This window comes from Ruditapes philippinarum, unplaced genomic scaffold (genome assembly GCF_026571515.1).
Source record: "Ruditapes philippinarum isolate M1 unplaced genomic scaffold, ASM2657151v2 ctg2374_1_1_1_1, whole genome shotgun sequence".
In the NCBI taxonomy this organism is placed as follows: domain Eukaryota; kingdom Metazoa; phylum Mollusca; class Bivalvia; order Venerida; family Veneridae; genus Ruditapes; species Ruditapes philippinarum.
Genome location: NW_026856895.1, coordinates 55,088 through 76,207, shown reverse-complemented (window position 1 = coordinate 76,207; position 21,120 = coordinate 55,088). Strand labels below are relative to the sequence as shown.

At 31.1% G+C, this 21,120-nt stretch overlaps 2 protein-coding genes across 2 annotated transcripts in view; one reads left to right on the top strand and one right to left on the bottom strand.

The window, feature by feature from the left end:
• Window positions 1-8,912: 8,912 nt before the first annotated feature.
• Window positions 8,913-20,135, bottom strand: LOC132748050 (equilibrative nucleoside transporter 3-like). The gene is made up of 13 exons (XM_060737595.1): window positions 20,030-20,135; window positions 16,714-16,832; window positions 16,240-16,321; window positions 15,247-15,407; window positions 14,798-14,892; window positions 14,252-14,302; window positions 13,138-13,370; window positions 12,832-12,862; window positions 12,281-12,378; window positions 11,639-11,750; window positions 10,767-10,852; window positions 9,911-10,110; window positions 8,913-9,198 (listed from the first exon to the last, which is right to left on the bottom strand). Exons 2-13 carry the CDS (start codon window positions 16,770-16,772, stop codon window positions 9,087-9,089), a joined length of 1,320 nt encoding a protein of 439 aa, XP_060593578.1. The 5' UTR covers window positions 16,773-16,832; window positions 20,030-20,135; the 3' UTR covers window positions 8,913-9,086.
• The window catches only part of LOC132748049 (WD repeat-containing protein 43-like), a 30,510-nt gene continuing 29,511 nt past the window's right edge, over window positions 20,122-21,120 (top strand). The window contains exon 1 of the mRNA XM_060737594.1: window positions 20,122-20,336. Within this exon, the coding sequence (XP_060593577.1) occupies window positions 20,160-20,336 (177 nt within the window). The 5' untranslated portion in view covers window positions 20,122-20,159. The remainder of the gene's footprint in view (window positions 20,337-21,120) is intronic.

The window sequence follows — 21,120 nt, the reverse complement described above, 5'->3', positions numbered from 1 at the left end:
TCTTTAATTTTGTATACATTTTTGTTGTTTATATTGAATACAATTTACACATTTAGTCTGTATTGTATGTTTACTAATTCGCTATTCAAATTTTTACAATACAATACAATACATTACAATACAGTTTATTTGCTTTAAACATTATAACAACGTTTCTAGCATAATAATAGACAGGTAACATAGTTATTAGTAACAATATGCAAAACATCATGTTATGAAATCTGTGTTAGCGGAGGGATATTTGTTATAAGACAAAAAATATAAATCTTGATTTGATATTTTTTGTGATGAAATACATAAAGATTACTACACAAATTAAGAGAAAAATGTTAATTACCTCTTCTTTTAAATGCAAAGTATAAAAATCTTGATAAATTTTGAGTCATTTTTCTAGAATTAGATGATAAGATACTTTCAAACTTTGTGATTGTTGGCCAATGGCAATAATAACTTGGCAAATATTTTATTCTTATATCTCTATAGTAAGGGCAGATCAACAAGAAATGATATTCGTCCTCAATTTGATTAGAATTACAAAAGGTACATAGTCGACTTTGCCGGAGTGTGTCGTCATATCTTCCAAATTCAATACGTAAATTATGTGCTGAAATTCTGTATTTAGTTAAAGCTATTCTAAATTTTTGTTCACAAACATCTGAAAAATATTTCTCTAACAAAAAATCGTGTTTATATATTGAATAAAAATGTAAGCGACTCGAATTATTTATTTCACAATACCAATTTTGTTTGTATAAGTATCAATAACTCTTAACTTAATCTCTTCAAACGGAATATATATCAAACTAGCAATTCCAAATATAACTGAAACCGTGCATGACTATCTAATATCATTTTGATTTGAGTTGCCCAATTTTGATAGAAATGGTTTCTATTATCTGTATGATTTTTCAGCATGAGAAAGCGAATTTTGATCTTGTTTTGATATGTGTACCCAATACTTAAGCATATTTATTTTTCTATTACATTCCATCGGTAATCGTCCAGTTTCACCATATAGTGCACATATATTGGTTGACTTTTTGACACAAAGAACTCATCTTAAAAATTTTGTATGTACAGCTTCGATATCTGGTGCTTTATGACTGCCCCATATTTGTGAACCAAAGTTAAGAACGGAACCGACAAGAGTATCAAATAACGAAAGCTTTTGGGACATTGATAATTCGGCGTAATTAAGGATTTTAAATAAAGAAAATGAAGCATGTTGCGAAATACTTTTTTGGGTGCGAAACCAGTTACCATTTTTAAACAAAGTTATTCCTAGACATATTTACATATTATGTCCAAAAGTATCTGAGGTATAACGAATTATACAAGTGTTGGGTTAGAAGTGGAACTATAAGTAAGGTATATGTCCTGAAAACGTTTTAGTTCAACCAGATCTAGATCTAGAACAAGAAATAGCACTGAAGGCAAATTGTCTTACTACTAAAGTTAAATGAAATTATCTACAAACAGTCATAATAGAATAGAGAAAAAATCCCTAGAATCCCTAAAGAAAGTATAAAATGGCAAACTGAAAATGTTGCAGGCTAGGTTTGATTGAGCCTGTTCATGGACGTACGGTACTGGAAACTTTAAATGCAGCTGTTGTCACTATATAGCATTGCATATGGACATATTTTGTTTTTTTTAATAGTTTGCCCTATCAATAATAGTATATTAATATACTAGACAAAGAAAATTATTTGGAGACGTTAGAACTGATGTCGAATTTCAAAAATGTTCTTGATCAACTTTCTTGAAATTTAAGCATACCAAACCACAAGGATTGACTTGTCATTTTAGAAAAACACAACTCACACGCGCGCACACACACACGCACGCACGCACGCACACACGCACACGTACACAACAGCGAACACATGAGCGGTGTACCCAGTTCTCATTTATGATAATCCAAGGACAAGTGCTTGATTGACATGGAAAATGATATAACTGAGAAGCCTGTCGTTCGCCGGACTGTTAATGGACTTCATTTGCAGGCTTTATGATCAATTATGGTTAAAAGGTGTTTATATGAAACATTTCAAGATATCCTAATAGGCTGACCGTGTCTATTTCATTACGTATCCAAAACATCTGAAAAATTAGATAAGATCTGGTGCACAAAACCAAAAAAACTTTTTTGTCCGAATAATTTGTTTAAGTAGTTAATTGAAGTCGGAGCACTTGTCCCTGACTGGCGGGGTATAAATTCCGCTTAGAACTTAATGACGATTGTCTCATGTAGAACTATTAAGCTGAGAAATGGATTGTCTTCCTCCACTAGTAGAGTTTGAAAGTCACCATATGTCAATGCACAAAATATTTGGACGTATACCGCGGGTATTTGAAATTTTTTTTCCACATTTATCCATTTGGATACTTATGTAGGAAGAACAATAGGTAACTGTACTTTCTTATTGCTTTTATGCTTTTTGTGCCTAAAAGCACGGATTTATAAATCAGTGCTAAAGGTACAATAGAGTAGTCACACAAGTACGGTCTCGTTAGAACGTCCGCTATAACGTATAAAGAAAGAGTCGCTACTTCCAACAAATGTAAAAGAAATCGAAGATGCGAAGTCATTTAATGAAGGACTACCTGTGCCTATGCGAATTATAACCAAACAAAAAGGAGAGTTGTTTTGTTGCCATGTCTGATTATATATATATAAAAACATCACAGAAATAGCATAAATTGTACTGTTTTCACTATTGCTAATAGTATCAACTTGCGTATATTAACAGATGAAGACTAGCGATTTTGCCAAGAAGAGATGAGATATCTCACAAAGATACAAGATATCAAACTAAACCACCTATCTTAAATATACGATACCATATCTCATAAACACATACCATACCATATCATAAACACATACCATATCCCATACCATACCATATTATATCCCATACCATACCATACCATATCCCATACCATATTATATCCCATAAACACATACCATACCATCATATTCCATAGATACAACACAAAAACCCTTGTATTTTTGATAAAATTTGAGTTCTATGACTTGCAATTTCCACCTTCAATAATTTATTGAGTGGTAATATACATGTATGTGTCACTATGGTAAAGCATGGAAATTCTGATTATTGTAGTGCATGTTTGTTTTGGGTTTTACGTCACATCGACACAGTATAGGTCATATCGCGACGTTCCAGGTTTACTGGTGGAGGAACACCTCAGGTGCCCTTCCGTGCATTATATCAGGCACGAACGGGTACCTGAGTAGAACCACAGACGTTCTGTAAGCTAGCTGGATAGCTCTCTCAGATTAAAGAATCCAAAGTCCCTGTCGGGATTCGAACCCACAGCGGTGAGGGGCAAGTTTGTAGTGCATGTATTTAATTATATATTAATTAAACATTAAGAACAATACAAAACTTCTCAAAGTTTTTAAAATATTTTATTCAAGTTTAACTAGTATAATGCAAGATTTATATACATATCACAAATATCAATGATGTACTGTTACAAACAAATTTACTACAATTCTTTAGTACCTTCTTTATTTATGTTTACATCTTACTTATACATTACAATAAATGTTAAACTATAGGTTTTCAAAATCAACATTCCTTTTGGGGGCTTTATGTTATATTATAAATCTAAAATGTAAATAAAAATAAAACTTTTAAACTCAAAATTTGAAAATATATAGCATGTGATATTTAACTAATAATTTGAAAATAATATACTGTATAACATATTGATAGGCATTTTAAACCAAGCAATAATGTGAAAATGTCCATTTTCAAACATTGTTTTGCAAGTGATTTCACTGTGCATTAACAGTTTTAAAGAGCAAATATACAAACAAAATCTCCACACTTTGCTGCAACATTTTATATACATACATGTATGGATTAAAATAACACAATCGTGTGTAAAAGTCTATAATTATTATGCAAGGTGAGTTTTTAGTATAAACTCCTGGGCTATCAATTTCTACTCTACCTTGAACAATAAATTATTCCTGATATATGGGACTAACTTATTATACCACTTTACACCCATTGTAACAGGTAGAACTTTAAACATGATAACACACCCATTTTAACAGGTATCACTTTTTACTCCATTTTACAGGAATTGTGAATTGTAGTGGGTAAACTTGTGACATGATGTAACTAGTAAACTTGTTACATGATTATACATGTTAATTTCATTCATTTAAAGTTATACAATAAACCCAAATTTCCGTGCAATCAATCATGAAAAGTTTTTACCTCACACAATAATTATCTTTTTGTCTAAAAGTCAATTTAAGGTCAGAACATTTAAGACATACAGGGACTAGGACGGTAATTGAAATAATGCCCAAAATATATTTCTCATACCATTATATAAATATCTTAAATACAACTATCACACAACAAAAACACCAACCATACAATTGTATATGGTCATATCTCAAATAACCTACCATACAATATCCTAAATATGCCCGACATACCATCATATCCTAAATATGCCTGGCATACCATCATATCCTAAACATGCCTGGCATACCATCATATCCTAAATATGCCTGACATACAATCATATCCTAAACATGCCTGGCATACCATCATATCCTAAACATGCCTGGCATACCATCATATCCTAAATATGCCTGACATACCATCATATCCTAAACATGCCTGACATACCATCATATCCTAAACATGCCTGGCATACCATCATATCCTAAATATGTCTGGCATACCATCATATCCTAAATATGCCTGACATACCATCATATCCTAAACATGCCTGGCATACCATCATATCCTAAATATGCCTGACATACCATCATATCCTAAACATGCCTGGCATACCATCATATCCTAAATATGTCTGGCATACCATCATATCCTAAACATGCCTGACATAACCATCATATCCTAAATATGCCTGGCATACCATCATATCCTAAATATATCTGGCATACCATCATATCCTAAATATGCCTGGCATACCATCATATCCTAAATATGCCTGACATACCATCATATCCTAAATATGCCTGACATACCATCATATCCTAAACGTGCCTGGCATACCATCATATCCTAAATATGCCTGACATACCATCATATCCTAAATATGCCTGGCATACCATCATATCCTAAATATATCTGGCATACCATCATATCCTAAATATGCCTGGCATACCATCATATCCTAAATATGCCTGACATACCATCATATCCTAAATATATCTGGCATACCATCATATCCTAAATATGCCTGGCATACCATCATATCCTAAATATGCCTGACATACCATCATATCCTAAACATGCCTGACATACCATCATATCCTAATATGCCTGGCATACCATCATATCCTCAATTTGTCTGGAATACCATCATATTCAAAATATGCCTGACATACCATCATATTCAAAATATACATGACATACCATCATATCCTAAATATGCCTGGCATACCATCATATCCTAAATATGCCTGGCATACCATCATATCCTAAATATGCCTGACATACCATCATATCCTAAATATGCCTGGCATACCATCATATCCTAAATATATCTGGCATACCATCATATCCTAAACATGCCTGACATACCATCATATCCTAAACATGCCTGACATACCATCATATCCTAAATATGCCTGGCATACCATCATATCCTAAATATATCTGGCATACCATCATATCCTAAATATTGCCTGACATACCATCATATCCTAAAACATGCCTGACATACCATCATATCCTAAATATGCCTGGCATACCATCATATCCTAAATATGCCTGGCATACAATCATATCCTAAATATGCCTGGCATACCATCATATCCTAAATATGCCTGGCATACCATCATATCCTAAATATGCCTGGCATACCATCATATCCTAAATATGCCTGGCATACCATCATATCCTAAATATGCCTGGCATACAATCATATCCTAAATATACCTGGCATACCATCATATCTTAAATATGCCTGGCATACAATCATATCCTCAATATGCCTGGCATACCATCATATCCTAAATATGCCTGGCATACATCTAGCATCCATCATATCCACATACATTTTAAAGTAGCACCATTTCCCGGTCCTGCTGTGATCTTATAAAGACATTATTCCGTTACATATATCATTTGTGATTTTTTAATGTAGCTAATGTAAAGAAGGTAAAGACATATTGCTAGGTCATAAATTGACAACCCTGATCATTTATGTATGTATGTATGTATACTTAAAATACAAAAATATCAAATTCACACATGATGAACTGGTTAAAATTAGATCAAAATAATCAGTGGCTATAAAACCCCTTACAATGTATATATTTATTTATTATATGTGACATCTAGCAAAGCCGAGATTCATAATCTAATACACTGTATTACCATACAAAACATAAACAAGTGTACAGCCTATTGTGTATATAAATACATGTACAATTAATGGTTGATTTGTGTTAAAATATTATATATATCAATGTAAAATATTATCACAACATTTATATATTATAATGTCATTATTACAACTTTTAACTCTTACACAAACTTAACTTGATTTACTAACATGACTGACTCAAACATTATACCCAATGAAATTGATATATTAATAAGTCATTATTTAATTTGGAACAAAAATCACTATTTTGTATTATTTTTATATACAATAATTATAAATTTCAAACTTTCATTATATATTGCACAAATTTAGTAATCATTTTTGTGTTTCTGACTGTCTGCACATATTTACAAATTACCAGTGTTCTTTGTTATAAATTAAACAATCTATAGGTATAAGGGCATAAAGTACATATAAAATGTTTGGTGAATTTAACAAATTTCTCATGACTGCAGTGAGAAATACATGACATGTATAACAAGTGGATATTTCCTAAAGTGGTGTTGAAGTATTTTGGACAATGATAACTATAATCAATAGTCAGACAACAATTACACCGTACAAAGGTCAAGTATAACATGCCCCCCATTATTACATTACTGGACATTAGACTTACATGTATATAAAACTAAATACAACCTCAAATATATCTCTAGTCATATTTTTATATATGATAAGACAATTATTGAATATTTCATCAACTATAAAACAATATATATTAACAAATTTTTAACCCCCATGAAACACAGCGTGACACTCATATCATTTATATAATTATTTTAATTCATCAGCTTCAAATTAATGTAAGTTCTTTTTTTACATTATTTTATTCGTGCATAAGCATTACATTCTATAATATGTGTTAAAAATTCAAATGAAACAAAGATAGACATTTATCAGCATTTTACAAACATGTGACTAGTATTTTATGTACTCCTGGCTAAATTTCTTAAAAATCATTTCATCATTTTATTGCAGGATGACCATTACTTCATACAATATATAACAGCAAACATTTAACAACAAACATGTTGTACAATTATAAAATCATGGTTTGTATATGGTTGATTACTTAAACTTATACACCTGGTTGTAAAATATGATTGGTGTTAATTGGATATCTTAAAACATTAATTGATAAATGTATAAAACAAATATATTTGATATATTTAAAGTTTTGAGACAGGCTTGAATTAATATACTTGAAAGTAACTGTAATAAAGTGTCTACTTTCAGCATTTATCTTGAAGGAGTTTTAATGTGTATTAACCAAGGAAATTTCGAAGAATTACAGATTTTTTTTCCCCAAATTTACGCAAGTGTTGTCAACGACTTCAACTATTCTTAGTGCTTGATAGTAAAACAAGAGCCGGATAATGAACTTTTTTTTTTTTAAAAAAAGGGCCAGTATTATGTCAAAATCAATGTTAATAGTTATGGGTCTTGGACAGTGACCTCCTATTATGCTCTCAAATAAGTGTGTGAATTTTTAACCCATTCCCTTTATGTTGTTTTTTTACTTGCACGTAAAAACTTAGCCAATGTGTGACACCGACACCAGGGTGGGTACAACAGCTCTCCCTTTTCTTTGAATAGTGTAGCTCAAAATATGGGTGTTTTATATTCATTATACAGAACCTATATATGAAACACAAGAAAAATTAAACAAATTAACTTTTCATTGACCAAAGACAGACATATCTATCTTGTAGGCAAACTGAGATTACTGACAGTTAACGCATGTTGTGTTGATTATATCTCATGGTATTTTCCAAAATGGTCAATGAAATCTTTGGAAGGATCCGATTGAGAATGGTAAAAGATTAAAAATCTATCAACTAACACCGTGTGTTAACATTACACTGGCTTTTATGATAAATGGTAAATGACAAAAATAAAAATATAAAATAACAAAAAGAGCACTGCATGTGGTGTTAACGCCCGATCTATCTATAGACAATTCTGACAAAAATTCAAAGTTAGGTATTACTCCAAAACAAGAGCTTTCAGAATCACAAATGCCCCTTGCCAAATAATTACTAGTCTGATGATGATAACTTTTAAAATGTCCAAATAACAGACTACATTAAAGTTTTTGCACAACGATGACACATCGATCATAATAGCTCAACTTTTTCTTCAAAATAGACAAGCTAATAATATCATAAAGATGATCACAAAGATTTCATCAGAAGTATAGATGATCACAAAGATTTCATCAGAAGTATGGATGATCACAAAGATTTCATCAGAAGTATGGATGATCGCAAAGATTTCATCAGAAGTATAGATGATCACAAAGATTTCATCAGAAGTATGGATGATCACAAAGATTTCATCAGAAGTATAGATGATCACAAAGATTTCATCAGAAGTATGGATGATCGCAAAGATTTCATCAGAAGTATAGATGATCGCAAAGATTTCATCAGAAGTATAGATGATCACAAAGATTTCATCAGAAGTATAGATGATCACAAAGATTTCATCAGAAGTCACAAAGATTTCATCAGAAGTATAGATGATCACAAAGATTTCATCAGAAGTATAGATGATCACAAAGATTTCATCAGAAGTATAGATGATCACAAAGATTTCATCAGAAGTATAGATGATCACAAAGATTTCATCAGAAGTATAGATGATCACAAAGATTTCATCAGAAGTATAGATGATCACAAAGATTTCATCAGAAGTATGGCTATCAAGGATCCAGATACAAGACCGGTAGTTAAAAATGATGACATCATAGCACCAGTACTCTCCGCCTTATCTGCTGATACACGCCTGTAAAATATAAAATTAAATCAAATACTGTAAGATTCATATTGATAATTAACATATGGGTTTATAATTATCCAACATTTATGTCAGAAAAGATGTTCGAGTACCTAACTAATGTAGAGTTTGATTTAAACATTTAAGATGTATGGTTGGTTTTAACACATACAATGTAAGATATGGCTTTTAATTTAACTTAAATTAGTAATATATAGATGTACATGTTAAGTGAAATTTACTGTTTATTACAGTATAACAGTTTGGATTAAGATTCTTAACATCAAAAATAGTGAATGTAAATTTCATACATGGTAGAGAATACCTGAAAACTATGTAATATAAAAACATACATGTCACAGTGAGATTCTGATTACAGATTACAATATTCATCAATTTCAATAACTGAGTTTTAAATCATGACACACTAACAATATCATATAACAACAAGATCTGATTCAATTGATGGAGGAATATCAAAGTTGCCACTATATATGTATATTACTTGATTTTTCCCCTGATAACAAAAAGCATAAAGGCAGAACCAAAACTTCACACAAAACGTCCATCTCTGCTTGAAGCAGAGTGACAGCAGAGTGGAATGACTTTAAATCAGTAATACATTAAAATAACTGTCAGTTGCACATTAGAATATAACAAATCTGATAATCATCAGTAATCAATAATCAGTATGTAAACATTACTTTAAGTTAATACATACCTTGGACCATACATCATTGCTAAAGTCCCAAAGTATCCATTAGTAAGACCCAGTAATAGTATGAACACAACTGGATATATGTCACTGTTGAACCATATATGGCTAGTTCTTGGTTGAACATTACAAAACATCAATAAAGGTATAAAAACAACACGTAACACAGAAAACATCAACAATAAACTTGACTGGCCATACCGTGGCTGAAAAATATAAAAGTGAAGTTTCAATATTAGCTAAAACAATGTTTTCATTAGTCTGTATATAACACTTATTACCTTCAGTTATTTGCACGAGTGGTTTTAATATAAGCAGGAAAGAGATTGTGATTAAAAACAATTTGTTATTAAGATTAATAAATTTAAGCTAAATTCAATAATTTTATTTTGACCATCACAGTCATTGTATGAAGACAATCCAACTATCACTTACAAAGTTACAGCCAATTATAGCAAAATATAAAGTGAAATTACTATAATTTCACAGTCAAGGTCATTTATGAGTCAAGGTCAAATTTGGTTTTTCTTCAAGACATTGTCAAAACGGCAGTTTAATTCAAGTATGAAAACAACGAATCCATAAATAACAAAGTAATTGCCAATTATAGCAAAAATCAAGCAAAATTCAATTTCTTGACCTTTAAGGTCAAGGTCATGTATAAGTAAAGGTTATGACCAATTTCGTCTACTTGAAAGTCTTGTCTAAATAATGGAAAAAGTAAAGCTTTTAAAATGACAACTTTATTAACCTAGTGTATATAAAAATAAAATGACAACTTTATTTACCCAGTGTATATAAGAATAAAATATTAGCTGTATTAACCCAGTGTATATAAAAATAAAACATTAGATGTATTTACCCAGTGTATAGACCCTGCTACTGATCTACCACTCCAATCTCCACAGTTAAACAACAGAAAACATACAAGTGCAGAAAAGTATTTCTCTGAAATATAAAATTAATAAATCATAATGTTCGTCTTGATCTTTCACTACATTCAGGTCAGATTCTGACATTAATCTAACATAACATGGAAAATCTATTTTATGTACAAAGCACTACATTAACTTACATAAAAAAATGTTCATACATTTAATGTATACACTTTAAAACAAGAGAACAAGGTGTGTTATTACACTAAAGAGATTGTTAAATAATTCCCCATGTCCTGTAAAACATATAAAACAATCACTATAAACTATCACATAGCTTTCCTCTTGTAAAATGGTAGCATTACTGATTTATCTTATAATAACAATAGTAGAAAGAAGAAATACTTTTTGTTTTTAAGCATCATACTATTCTAAAACATGAGCCAGTTGACCACTTGTCACCTATTATAAGAATTTTTCACTGGCTGCAATCTGCAGGCACAGACTGGAATATCAAACCTCAGTGTAACTATTCCAGGCATTAACAAATGCCTGTCAAGTTTACCCAATAACTAGATACAGCCATTTGTATTCGCAGCCAGTGTTTTCTTTTTCTTGAATCATAATGTTCTACTCTCTCCCCCCACCCCCCCAAAAAACCCATATTGTTGGAATGAAAATAATAAATACAACCACTGACACTTGTGACAGAGAATCAAAATGTTGGCTCAATAGTCAAAAGCATTTTGACTGATCCTGTTTGCATGCTACAAGGTTCAAGTTCAAGTCCTACACACATCAGGATGATGTATTTATATGTTTGATGTAAGACTTGATATATATGTAAGATATATTATACCTGACCAGGGTGTTGGTATCTTCACAACTGACACTATAGATGATGCTATAGCAGGGAAACATGATAATGTTACTAAAAACACTAAACAAACACTAATTCCTTCCTTCCATATCTGAAATAAAACACAACATATATAACACTAGATTCTAAATATAAACATCATACAATAGCTGTTCAAAATTAGCCCCCAAAAACGTAGGATATTATAATTGATATTTTAATCCTGAACAATAATACAAGTGTAAAATATAGAATAACCTCATTTTAATTTTCAAACAGTAATATTAATTTAAACTGCCTAAGAAAATTATAACAAAAGCTGTCTGTAAGACAGAAACTCTACTATTCTAAGTGCTTGACAGTAAGGAAAGGGACAGAACACTATAAAACAAACTCAGAGTTATGGGACCTGTGCCCATCATGTTAGATAACCACAGAAAACAAGTTTGTATAGTTTCAACCCATTGTCTTCAGTAGTTCTGAAGATAACCAACATGCACACAAAAACTTAACAAAAGTGTGACTGTGACACAGACATCAGCGCCAACATGACTGCTATAACTTTCCCTATCCTTCAAATAGTTAAGCTAAAAATGAAATGTTTTAATGCACCTTATTAAGACTGTATATATTTATACAAACCTTTCTAAATATATGACTATAATAAGAACATCCATGATCTGGTACAACAAAACCTATATCATCACCATGAGAATTGACATCTACTGATATTGTGTTACCTGTTGTTATAAAAAACATCTTAATTATCATCTGAATATTTCTAATTTCCAACCCACTAAATTTGTAATATAGACTTGCCCCTGTCTTACATTTGAACAAAGCAAGACTTGCTACCAAACAAACATATCGAATAATTTGGATGTAACTTTGACCTTAATTGACCTTGACCGTTGAGGTCAAATTATTGAAATTCTCTTATTTTTTCCTATAGCGATAAGATTTGGACCATGTGCATGCAAAATTAAATCTTTATCAGCTGACCTAGATTTTGACAAAGTGACCTACTTTCTTGTCCTTTGATGTACAGCTATGAAATTTAGACCATGTGCACAGATTTATATGTAAAATTAACTTTGATATCATTCATTCTTCGAAATATCAGTAAAATTTGACAATATTCCATTAATGAGAATTACAATTAAGATACTTCTTTATAAATAGATTGGACTTACCGATTTCTAAAATATGATACTTGGAATAACTCTGAAATAAAAATGTGCAGATTGCTGATTGTCTTTTCATTCATTATTTTAATATAGAGAGTAACATCTGGTATTGTTTACTTAGAAGGATTTTTCATTTATATCTTCACACTTTTTTTTGAATAAAGAAACAGTCTGATTATATTAATAAATAATAATAATATAAGACGATAACTATAGTAAATATTGCTTGATGTGTCTTGAAAGTATGGCATAAATACTAAAACCTAACAAAATTACCAATCCTAACATGAAAACTAGGAAAGGTCAACTTACTAAACAATAGAGACACCCGTATCCCACCAGTGTTAACACGGCCATAAATACAGCAAACATGAAGAACACAAGTCCACTGTCTATAACATGTGAGCCGATGGCAAGTGTGACTAGATTAGCTACAGCAGCAAATATTCCACCCATAGCTTGACCGGTCATTGTAGCCTGTACATATTGTGATGGGAACAAACTGGCTAGACCAAACAATGACGCTCCTAATATAGATCCACCGGCTACAAATAATTATACAATATTATATGTTTATATCATTTCTATAACTGTTATCATTTCATTAGGTAAAACAGAAAATAGTCTCGTACGTTAGTAAAATTGGTATTATATCGTCAGGTGACCTGTTTTTACACTGCCCTATGGTCACTCTAGGACAGAACAAGAAGTTAAACATTGGCTTTTGACAAACTCACTTCACCATTTCTATTTCTCTCTCCTCGTGATGTAAATAAAAAATTGCCAACTTAAACACATAAATAACCTTGCATTAGATATTTACAAATAATGAAATAATTGATAGATGTGATGGTAAACCTCAATATATATACTATTTCTCTCGAATGGATAGACTATTTCTATGGGAAGTGGATATTGTATCATATTTATTTCAAAGCAACAACTGGTGTTAAATATGTAAGGTTGAGGCTGGGTGAATAATTTTCTGCTGTAGGACTGAACATTTTATTTAAGAATGAAGTGTCAGGGTCTTTCTAGGTGCAATAATATAACAGGATACAAAACAATACCATCATCAAGGATTCTATTCTCCTGTTTCCACTGAAAGACAACACATTACATCATAAAACAGTTACTTTTCTTACAAATTCATTTACCACTTCATAACTATTTTCTTTTCTCATGCTTCCATTGTTATTGTAAGTGACTCAAAAATCAAAATACAGAAATTGACAAGCAAACGTTCTCGTCTGTTCAGACCTGACTATTTCTATATACTACAGACCAAGTCTGTCCTGACTGTTGACATGTGTACTAATTTATTTTTTTCCTTCAGATAATCAATGTCACATGCTTAATTGTTAATAAGAATACATAGAAAATGTTTCACCTACAATGTAAGATATATGCCATATAAAATACTTACAACTAATTAGAACAGCTGTTACTAAGGTAATGGAAAAGAAAGTGGTCTGCCCTGAAATAAACAAATCAAAACTGTTTTTTTTTTCAATTTATTTTTCTTTATTTCCAAAAACTCTCTTAACATTTCCTTCATAATGAAATTTGCTATAATTGTACGCATTCAAAAGCATAAAGCACAATGTCTTTGTTAAACACTTACTCTGGTAAAATTGTATAATAACTTACCTTGCTTAAATATGTTTATTGTTAAAATAAGGGATTTTAATGTCAAAATGTTGCTTAAATATGTTTATTATTAAAATCAAGGATTTAAATGTCAAAATGCTGTAACAGAAATGTGGCCACCTATATAGAGGTAGACCATTAGTATTGAACCGGGCTACCAATTTATTCTTCTAATGTATGTTTAATAATGCTTATATTTCATAATATTATAGATTTTCCCCTAACAATTTGAAGTGGTGATTAAAACTTGAAATATAATTTTTGAAGTGTTTAAACTACATTTTTTTATGATTTGTGTAAACATAGGAAGATTTATACTTACATGTATCTGTATCCATCTCTACCAGACTAACTGTGACCATAAACATGAGTATTATCAGTACCAAAGAAAATATCATCCTTGTTTTCAAACATACCCTATAAACATACAAGTTAGTAATATCACATCAAATGTGCAGGAGTCATAGTTTATTGTAAGATGCAAACATTTTAACTTAATCTATATGAAGTTAATTTTGTTTAACTCTTTTGTCCATTATGAAATGTCAAAATCAAAATGCCTAAAAAAAGAGCATCAACTGCTGTGTTGAAAATGTTTCAGTGCTGTAAGTGCTGTTACAGCATACATATATACAAATCATGATTGGTTCTAGATGAAAAATGCTTTAATAATGCAAAACATGATACACTCTGTATAATAAGTGCTGTTATAAAACAAAACATGATTTATTCTGTACGCTAAATATTCTTATAAAATAAATCACTGATTACCTCTGTATGATAAGTGCTGTTATAAAGTTAAATGCTAGATTAGGTACGGTATTAGCCACGACAAGGTAGCTCTCAAACATTGCCTGTAATTCTGTCTCAAAGTTCGGATCTAGATATTCATCATCCAGCTGTGTAGTGTTACGTAACTTGTACTTGAAATACTGAAACATCGTTATATTGTTTATACGTCAATAAAGTTTTCATGTCAAACATTAGAAAAATATAACTAGACATCATTCTATTATAACTTTATATTATCTCTCATGAAAAGACTTTAATTAAAATAACGAGTTGGCAATTTTCACTTTTACACTTTTATTTCATTGCACTAGAGGGATCTCCTCTTTTCAAGAATTTTACACTCTTAATATCAAATGTCAAGTGCTGTATGATAGCTGTTTAAAGATGCCCAGTACTTCACTTTAGAGATCATTGTATCCAATACTTGTATAGAAGGTTGAATATTGCTTAAGCATGTAGTAGGGGGCTTAGAGAAGTTCCACTTATCTAATACTTTTCATGAACAGATTCAATCAAACTTCAATCAAACAAAGTCTGCAATGTTCACTTCTACACTTTACTTTCATTACTTTTGAAGAAGCTCCCTTTTTCCAGATTTGTTTAATATGTTACCTTGGTTGCAAGAATTACAAGGGTTATTCATAAAGCCTGTGGAATGTTGTTTTCACTTCAAATCTGATCATCAGAATGTACATACAAGATGCATGTTTGTCACAAAATTCTTATAATTTAATATAAATCAGTTTTACTAAAATTATTTCGCAATATTTTTCAGAATATTTCATTTCATGTTAAAAATAACACAGTAAAAGTAATTATTTTACATTTTATCAAAATATTGATTTAAATTACTAAAAAATGAATTAAATAAATAATGGCTGACTATATTTCTGATTACAATAATGTCATAAATAAAGAGCAGTAGAAAAACCAAAACCTTGTTAAACAATATAACAGTTAACACATCCCTACCTCACTAGCTGTTATAAAAAAATTCCATGGCGCCAAAGATCCTAGACCTAGCAGATAAAATATCAGGTACACCATATGAAATCTGAAAATACATATAAACATTGAAAACCTTTCTAAATACATAACCCTTTACTTAAGATTTTACTTCAGAACTATTATGTATCATTATCATACAATTTAAATTATGGAACAGAACATCTTCTGCATAAAAACATGTCTGTCTAAATTAAAAGTTAGCGCAATTAAAATTATGTTTCTTTTTTACCACACTTACTTATTTGGTTCTTAAATTCCCAAGATATCATGAAATAAAACCAAAAAAATCCAAATTAATTCAAGTTTTGGTTTATTAAACAAAAAATGTATTGCAGTGTGTTCCTCTCAAATTAGTAATTTTAGTTAAAAAATAAATTTTGAAATATTTTACAAGAACTTTTTTTTATATCAAAATGTAACACCATGTTTATAAATTACCTGTCTCTAGGTATAGGTCCATGGACCTGGGGCAGGAGGGGATCCTCTGATGTATCCATCTTCACTTTAATCTAACAACTCTGCTACCAATTAGTCTTATATTGCCATACCACTCATTCCTTGATTGATAAAATCAAATGTTTATTGTATCAATTTGAAAATTGAACAGTTAATCTTAATTGTGTTTATTAATCAAATGTTTTTCTTCAAAATCCATTAATATATTTTGTGATTAATTTGTATCTCTTAACTTTGTCAATGTAATGTACATGTATATCAAAAGATACAATAAGAGATTAAGTGGTCATGAAATGTCAATGACATAAACATTTTTTATATGATAAATATTCTAGAGTAAGTCTAGACATTTAACAGCATAAACATTTCATATATAGAGGATAATCCGATATTAAATGAGAGTACATATTTCATACGGAATTCATTGAGCAAGTTGAATAAAATTATATTATCCATATCATTTAATTGAACAAGTTCAATAACTACATGTACTCAAATAGAATATTCTATGTATCAGATATCTAAAGAAGAACTATTTACAGTGAAAATAATTATTTTTATTATTGAGGCTATCCTTAAACAAGAGCGATCAGTAATCACATGTGTCGCCTCATGATGGCCAATTTCATGTTGGGACAAATTTTGTGACAGACGGACAGTGCACAACTAGACTTGGTACTGATCATTCCTGTAAAGTTTGGATAAAATTGCACCAGTAGTTTATGAGGAGTAGTCCGGACAAGCTTTTGTGTATCTGGCAACACACAGAAAAAACACCTTTTTATCAAAGGGCCATAACTCGGCCAAAAATCATTCAACCAGAAAACCCGTGCAATATGCGCAAGGACTTGAGCTACAGATCAATCCTGTAAAGTTTCATTGAAATTGCATTAGTGGTATAAGAGAAGTAGTCCGGACAAACTTTAAAAATAAAAATTATTAAAGGGCCATAACTTTGACAAAAATCATTCAACCGGAAAATGCTGACAATATGCACAACTAGACTTGGTACTGATCATTCCTGTAAAGTTTGGATGAAATTGCACCAGTAGTTTATAAGGAGTAGTCCGGACAAGCTTTTGTGTATCTGGCAACACCCAGAAAAAAACACCTTTTTATCAAAGGGCCATAACTCGGCCAAAAATCATTCAACCGGAAAATCCGTGCAACATGCCCAAGGACTTGAGCTACAGATGAATCCTGTAAAGTTTCATTGAAATTGCATTAGTGGTATAAGAGAAGTAGTCCGGACAAACTTTAAAATTAAAAATTATTAAAGGGCCATAACTCTGACAAAAATCATTGAACCGGAAAATGCTGACAATATGCACAACTAGACTTGGTACTGATCATTCCTGTAAAGTTTGGATGAAATTGCACCAGTAGTTTATGAGGAGTAGTCCGGACAAGTTTTGTGACGGACGGACGGACGTTCTCACAGGACAGTAATTATGTTGCTACTCTATTGTTCTCTCTATTGTTCTTTTTAGCCACGCAAAAGAAAATAGCCACATAAAAGCATTACGGAATGAATGACATCAAAGAGAAAGAACAGTTACCTATTGTCCCTCTAGCCACATAATTACTCTCCTGTGAGTGCGGACAGACGGACGGACGGACAGACAGACGACGGAGAAGTGATCCCTAAATTTCGCCACTAAAAATTTTCGTTTGTAGTAACGCGACCGACTCACAAAATTTGCCCCTACTCAAATTTTTTTTCATTGTCTGGATAAAAAATTTATTTTTTTTAATCAGAAAATAATGCCTTGTGCTTTGTTTTTGTTCTTTTAAAGGTTAATGGAAGAAATAAAATGTAGGTCTTATTAAATTAGAATTCAGTTATCAATTTAATAATTGTTACCAGATTATCAAAGCATATATTGTCCAGCATTTTGAAATTCCATGTTTATTTGGGAGTATAGTTCAATAAAAAAAAAAAAAAACGACCTACCTACCCACCTTGGAAATTCTGGGTCGGGCTTCTGCAAACAAACATTTTTTTTAAGGATGGCCTGATGCACATAAAGTGTTCACTTAACATTTAACACTTCTTTACGCTAATGTTTGTATAATGCAAATTTGTGTACAGTCATGCAAGAGTGAATACAATTTTTTTACAGAGTGTTATATAAACATGAAAAAAGGGAAATAATTCTCACAAAAAGTGACAGTTATCTTTTTTTTTTCGTTTATGTTATATATATTATGCTTAATAAACAAAGTTTAAAAAAAATCTCATTACTATTTTTTTAGAAATATAATTTTTTTTATGTCATAAGCCCCACTTAATTTCTGTTTGGGAATACAGTACAGCTCAGTGATTTTATGCACTTTCTGCTTTGTCACAGCGGACACTTTTAATGGTAAGTGGAAAATCGCGGGGCGCATACTATTGTCAGTCACAATAATTTTTTTTTTACTTTTGAGCAATAATTAAGCATGTGTAAGCCTTTCTTGACAGTTTTTTTCCTGATATGTAAAAAAGGGTGGAAGTCAAATGAGTGTCGGCACTTCTTTGATGATTCGACAGGTGTATTAACATCAAAGATTGACAGATTCTTTTAAAAGAGCCAACTTAAGTCATAAATTTTTGTAAGAGGTCATCTCGTGTGTAAAATTTGTGTATATTAAAATTATTATAGTGTTGGGTATTGGACTCAAAAATCACTATGGATAATTGGACCACCACAATTGATTGTCTGCCCATAGTATAATCAAGTTTTGTAGTTTATATGGTCATTTTTTTCTTTTAAGGTTCCAATCCTTGGTTACAGTAGTGACCACATTTTGAGAATTCTCTAAGATAAAAGTAAGATTTATACTCTTCTGAATTCATAACAGACAACACAAACATTTATAACATATACATGTGAACTCTCCCATATTTAGCGGGAGACTCCCACTTTCTGCACCAAAATTTTGAAAGATTTTTCTTAAAATAAGGGCTATTTTCACTAATTAAAGAAATCTCCCTATTTTTGCTGTCAGAACTTTCTTCTTTGTTTTTTTGCAAATTCTAAAATCTCCCTTTTTTTTTAAGAAAAAACCTTCCACTTGATCATCGAAAAAAGTTAATTTTTTTAACTGAATTTCTTTTTTGTCCATTATGAAACGTCAAAATCAAAATGCCTAAAAGAAGTAAACCAAATGATGTGTTGACACTGGTCTGAGACTGAAGAAAATTTTTCAGTGCGAATAATTTTAAGTACGAATCGCTCTTAAATCCTATACCAGCAGATTTGAATTGTATGATCCAAAGTATTTCATTAAAAGGAACATTTTGTAAAATAAATACCTGATTGTCTTTTATTGAAATGATGATGAGTAATAAATTTGTGACTTTCAAAAATGTACATAAATCCTCAAAACACAGGAAACGGAACTTGACATTTAATTGCGCATGCGCAAATTGACCCACGTGGGAAATGGACACCACACCGATTGAGTTCTCCCCAAAAGGCGAATTTGCTGTGCATTCAAGTCATGACGGTGTTATAAAAGTTTGGGAAATAGCAACTAACAGTTTGAAGAATGAATATAAACCTAGTTCACATCTTTCCGCTACTTGCACGTGCCTGTCATGGTGTCCAAGATCAAGAGAGGTAAGTTTTTTTTGAAAATAAATTTTTGTTAGCCTTCAATTCTCAATTTATACAATTGGTTAATCATGTCATTCAATTTTATACCAACAGGAATATCTGCGCACTAATTAAGGTATTGTATCAACTTACAATATTGATTTTGTTCCATTTTTTAATAAACAGAAATTTGGCCATGTGGCACTGGAAAAATATTCACTTGAAAAGTTTGGCCAGAGTCTACAAGCAGTAATATGAAAGAAGGCAAAGTCTATAAATGGGGAAGTTAGATATAAAAATAAATTCCATTCATTTTTTATAATTTACATTTTTCATTTATATTAAATGAGTCATAAATTTGGTATTTCATGCACAGCTTTTTCAATCGGAACACCTCGACAGCAAAGGCATGAGTATCGGACCTGGGAAGAAAATATGAATTACGGACACTTCGGACCACAGACGTTTCGGACCAGACACTTCGGACCAGATTTTTGGTCATTTCGGACCAGATTTTGGGACATTTCGGACCATGTGATGGTCATTTCGGACCATGATGGAGACACTTCGGACCAGCACATATATTCCTTTTTATATGTAATTATTTGTTATTTCAGGATGTATTTAATATATTTTCTAATAATAAATGCAACAAATATTTGACACTGTTATATTTTATGATATTCAAAATGCATGCAGTAATGACCTGTCCGACGAGATTTTCACATTGTCTGACAAGCTTATTTCACCAATTGACAAATTTTTTTAATATTGAATTAAAAAAAAACAATAATAGAATACCTTTAGA

Coding starts and splice junctions, on each gene's coding strand:
- LOC132748050 (XM_060737595.1), bottom strand. CDS start 16,772: ATGGATACATCAGAGGATCCCCTCCTGCCCCAGGTCCATGGACCTATA. Junction 11,751..12,280: donor ATAGTCATATATTTAGAAAG/GTTTGTATAAAT, acceptor GTTTTATTTCAG/ATATGGAAGGAAGGAATTAG. Junction 10,111..10,766: donor TAGCAGGGTCTATACACTGG/GTAAATACATCT, acceptor TATATTTTTCAG/CCACGGTATGGCCAGTCAAG.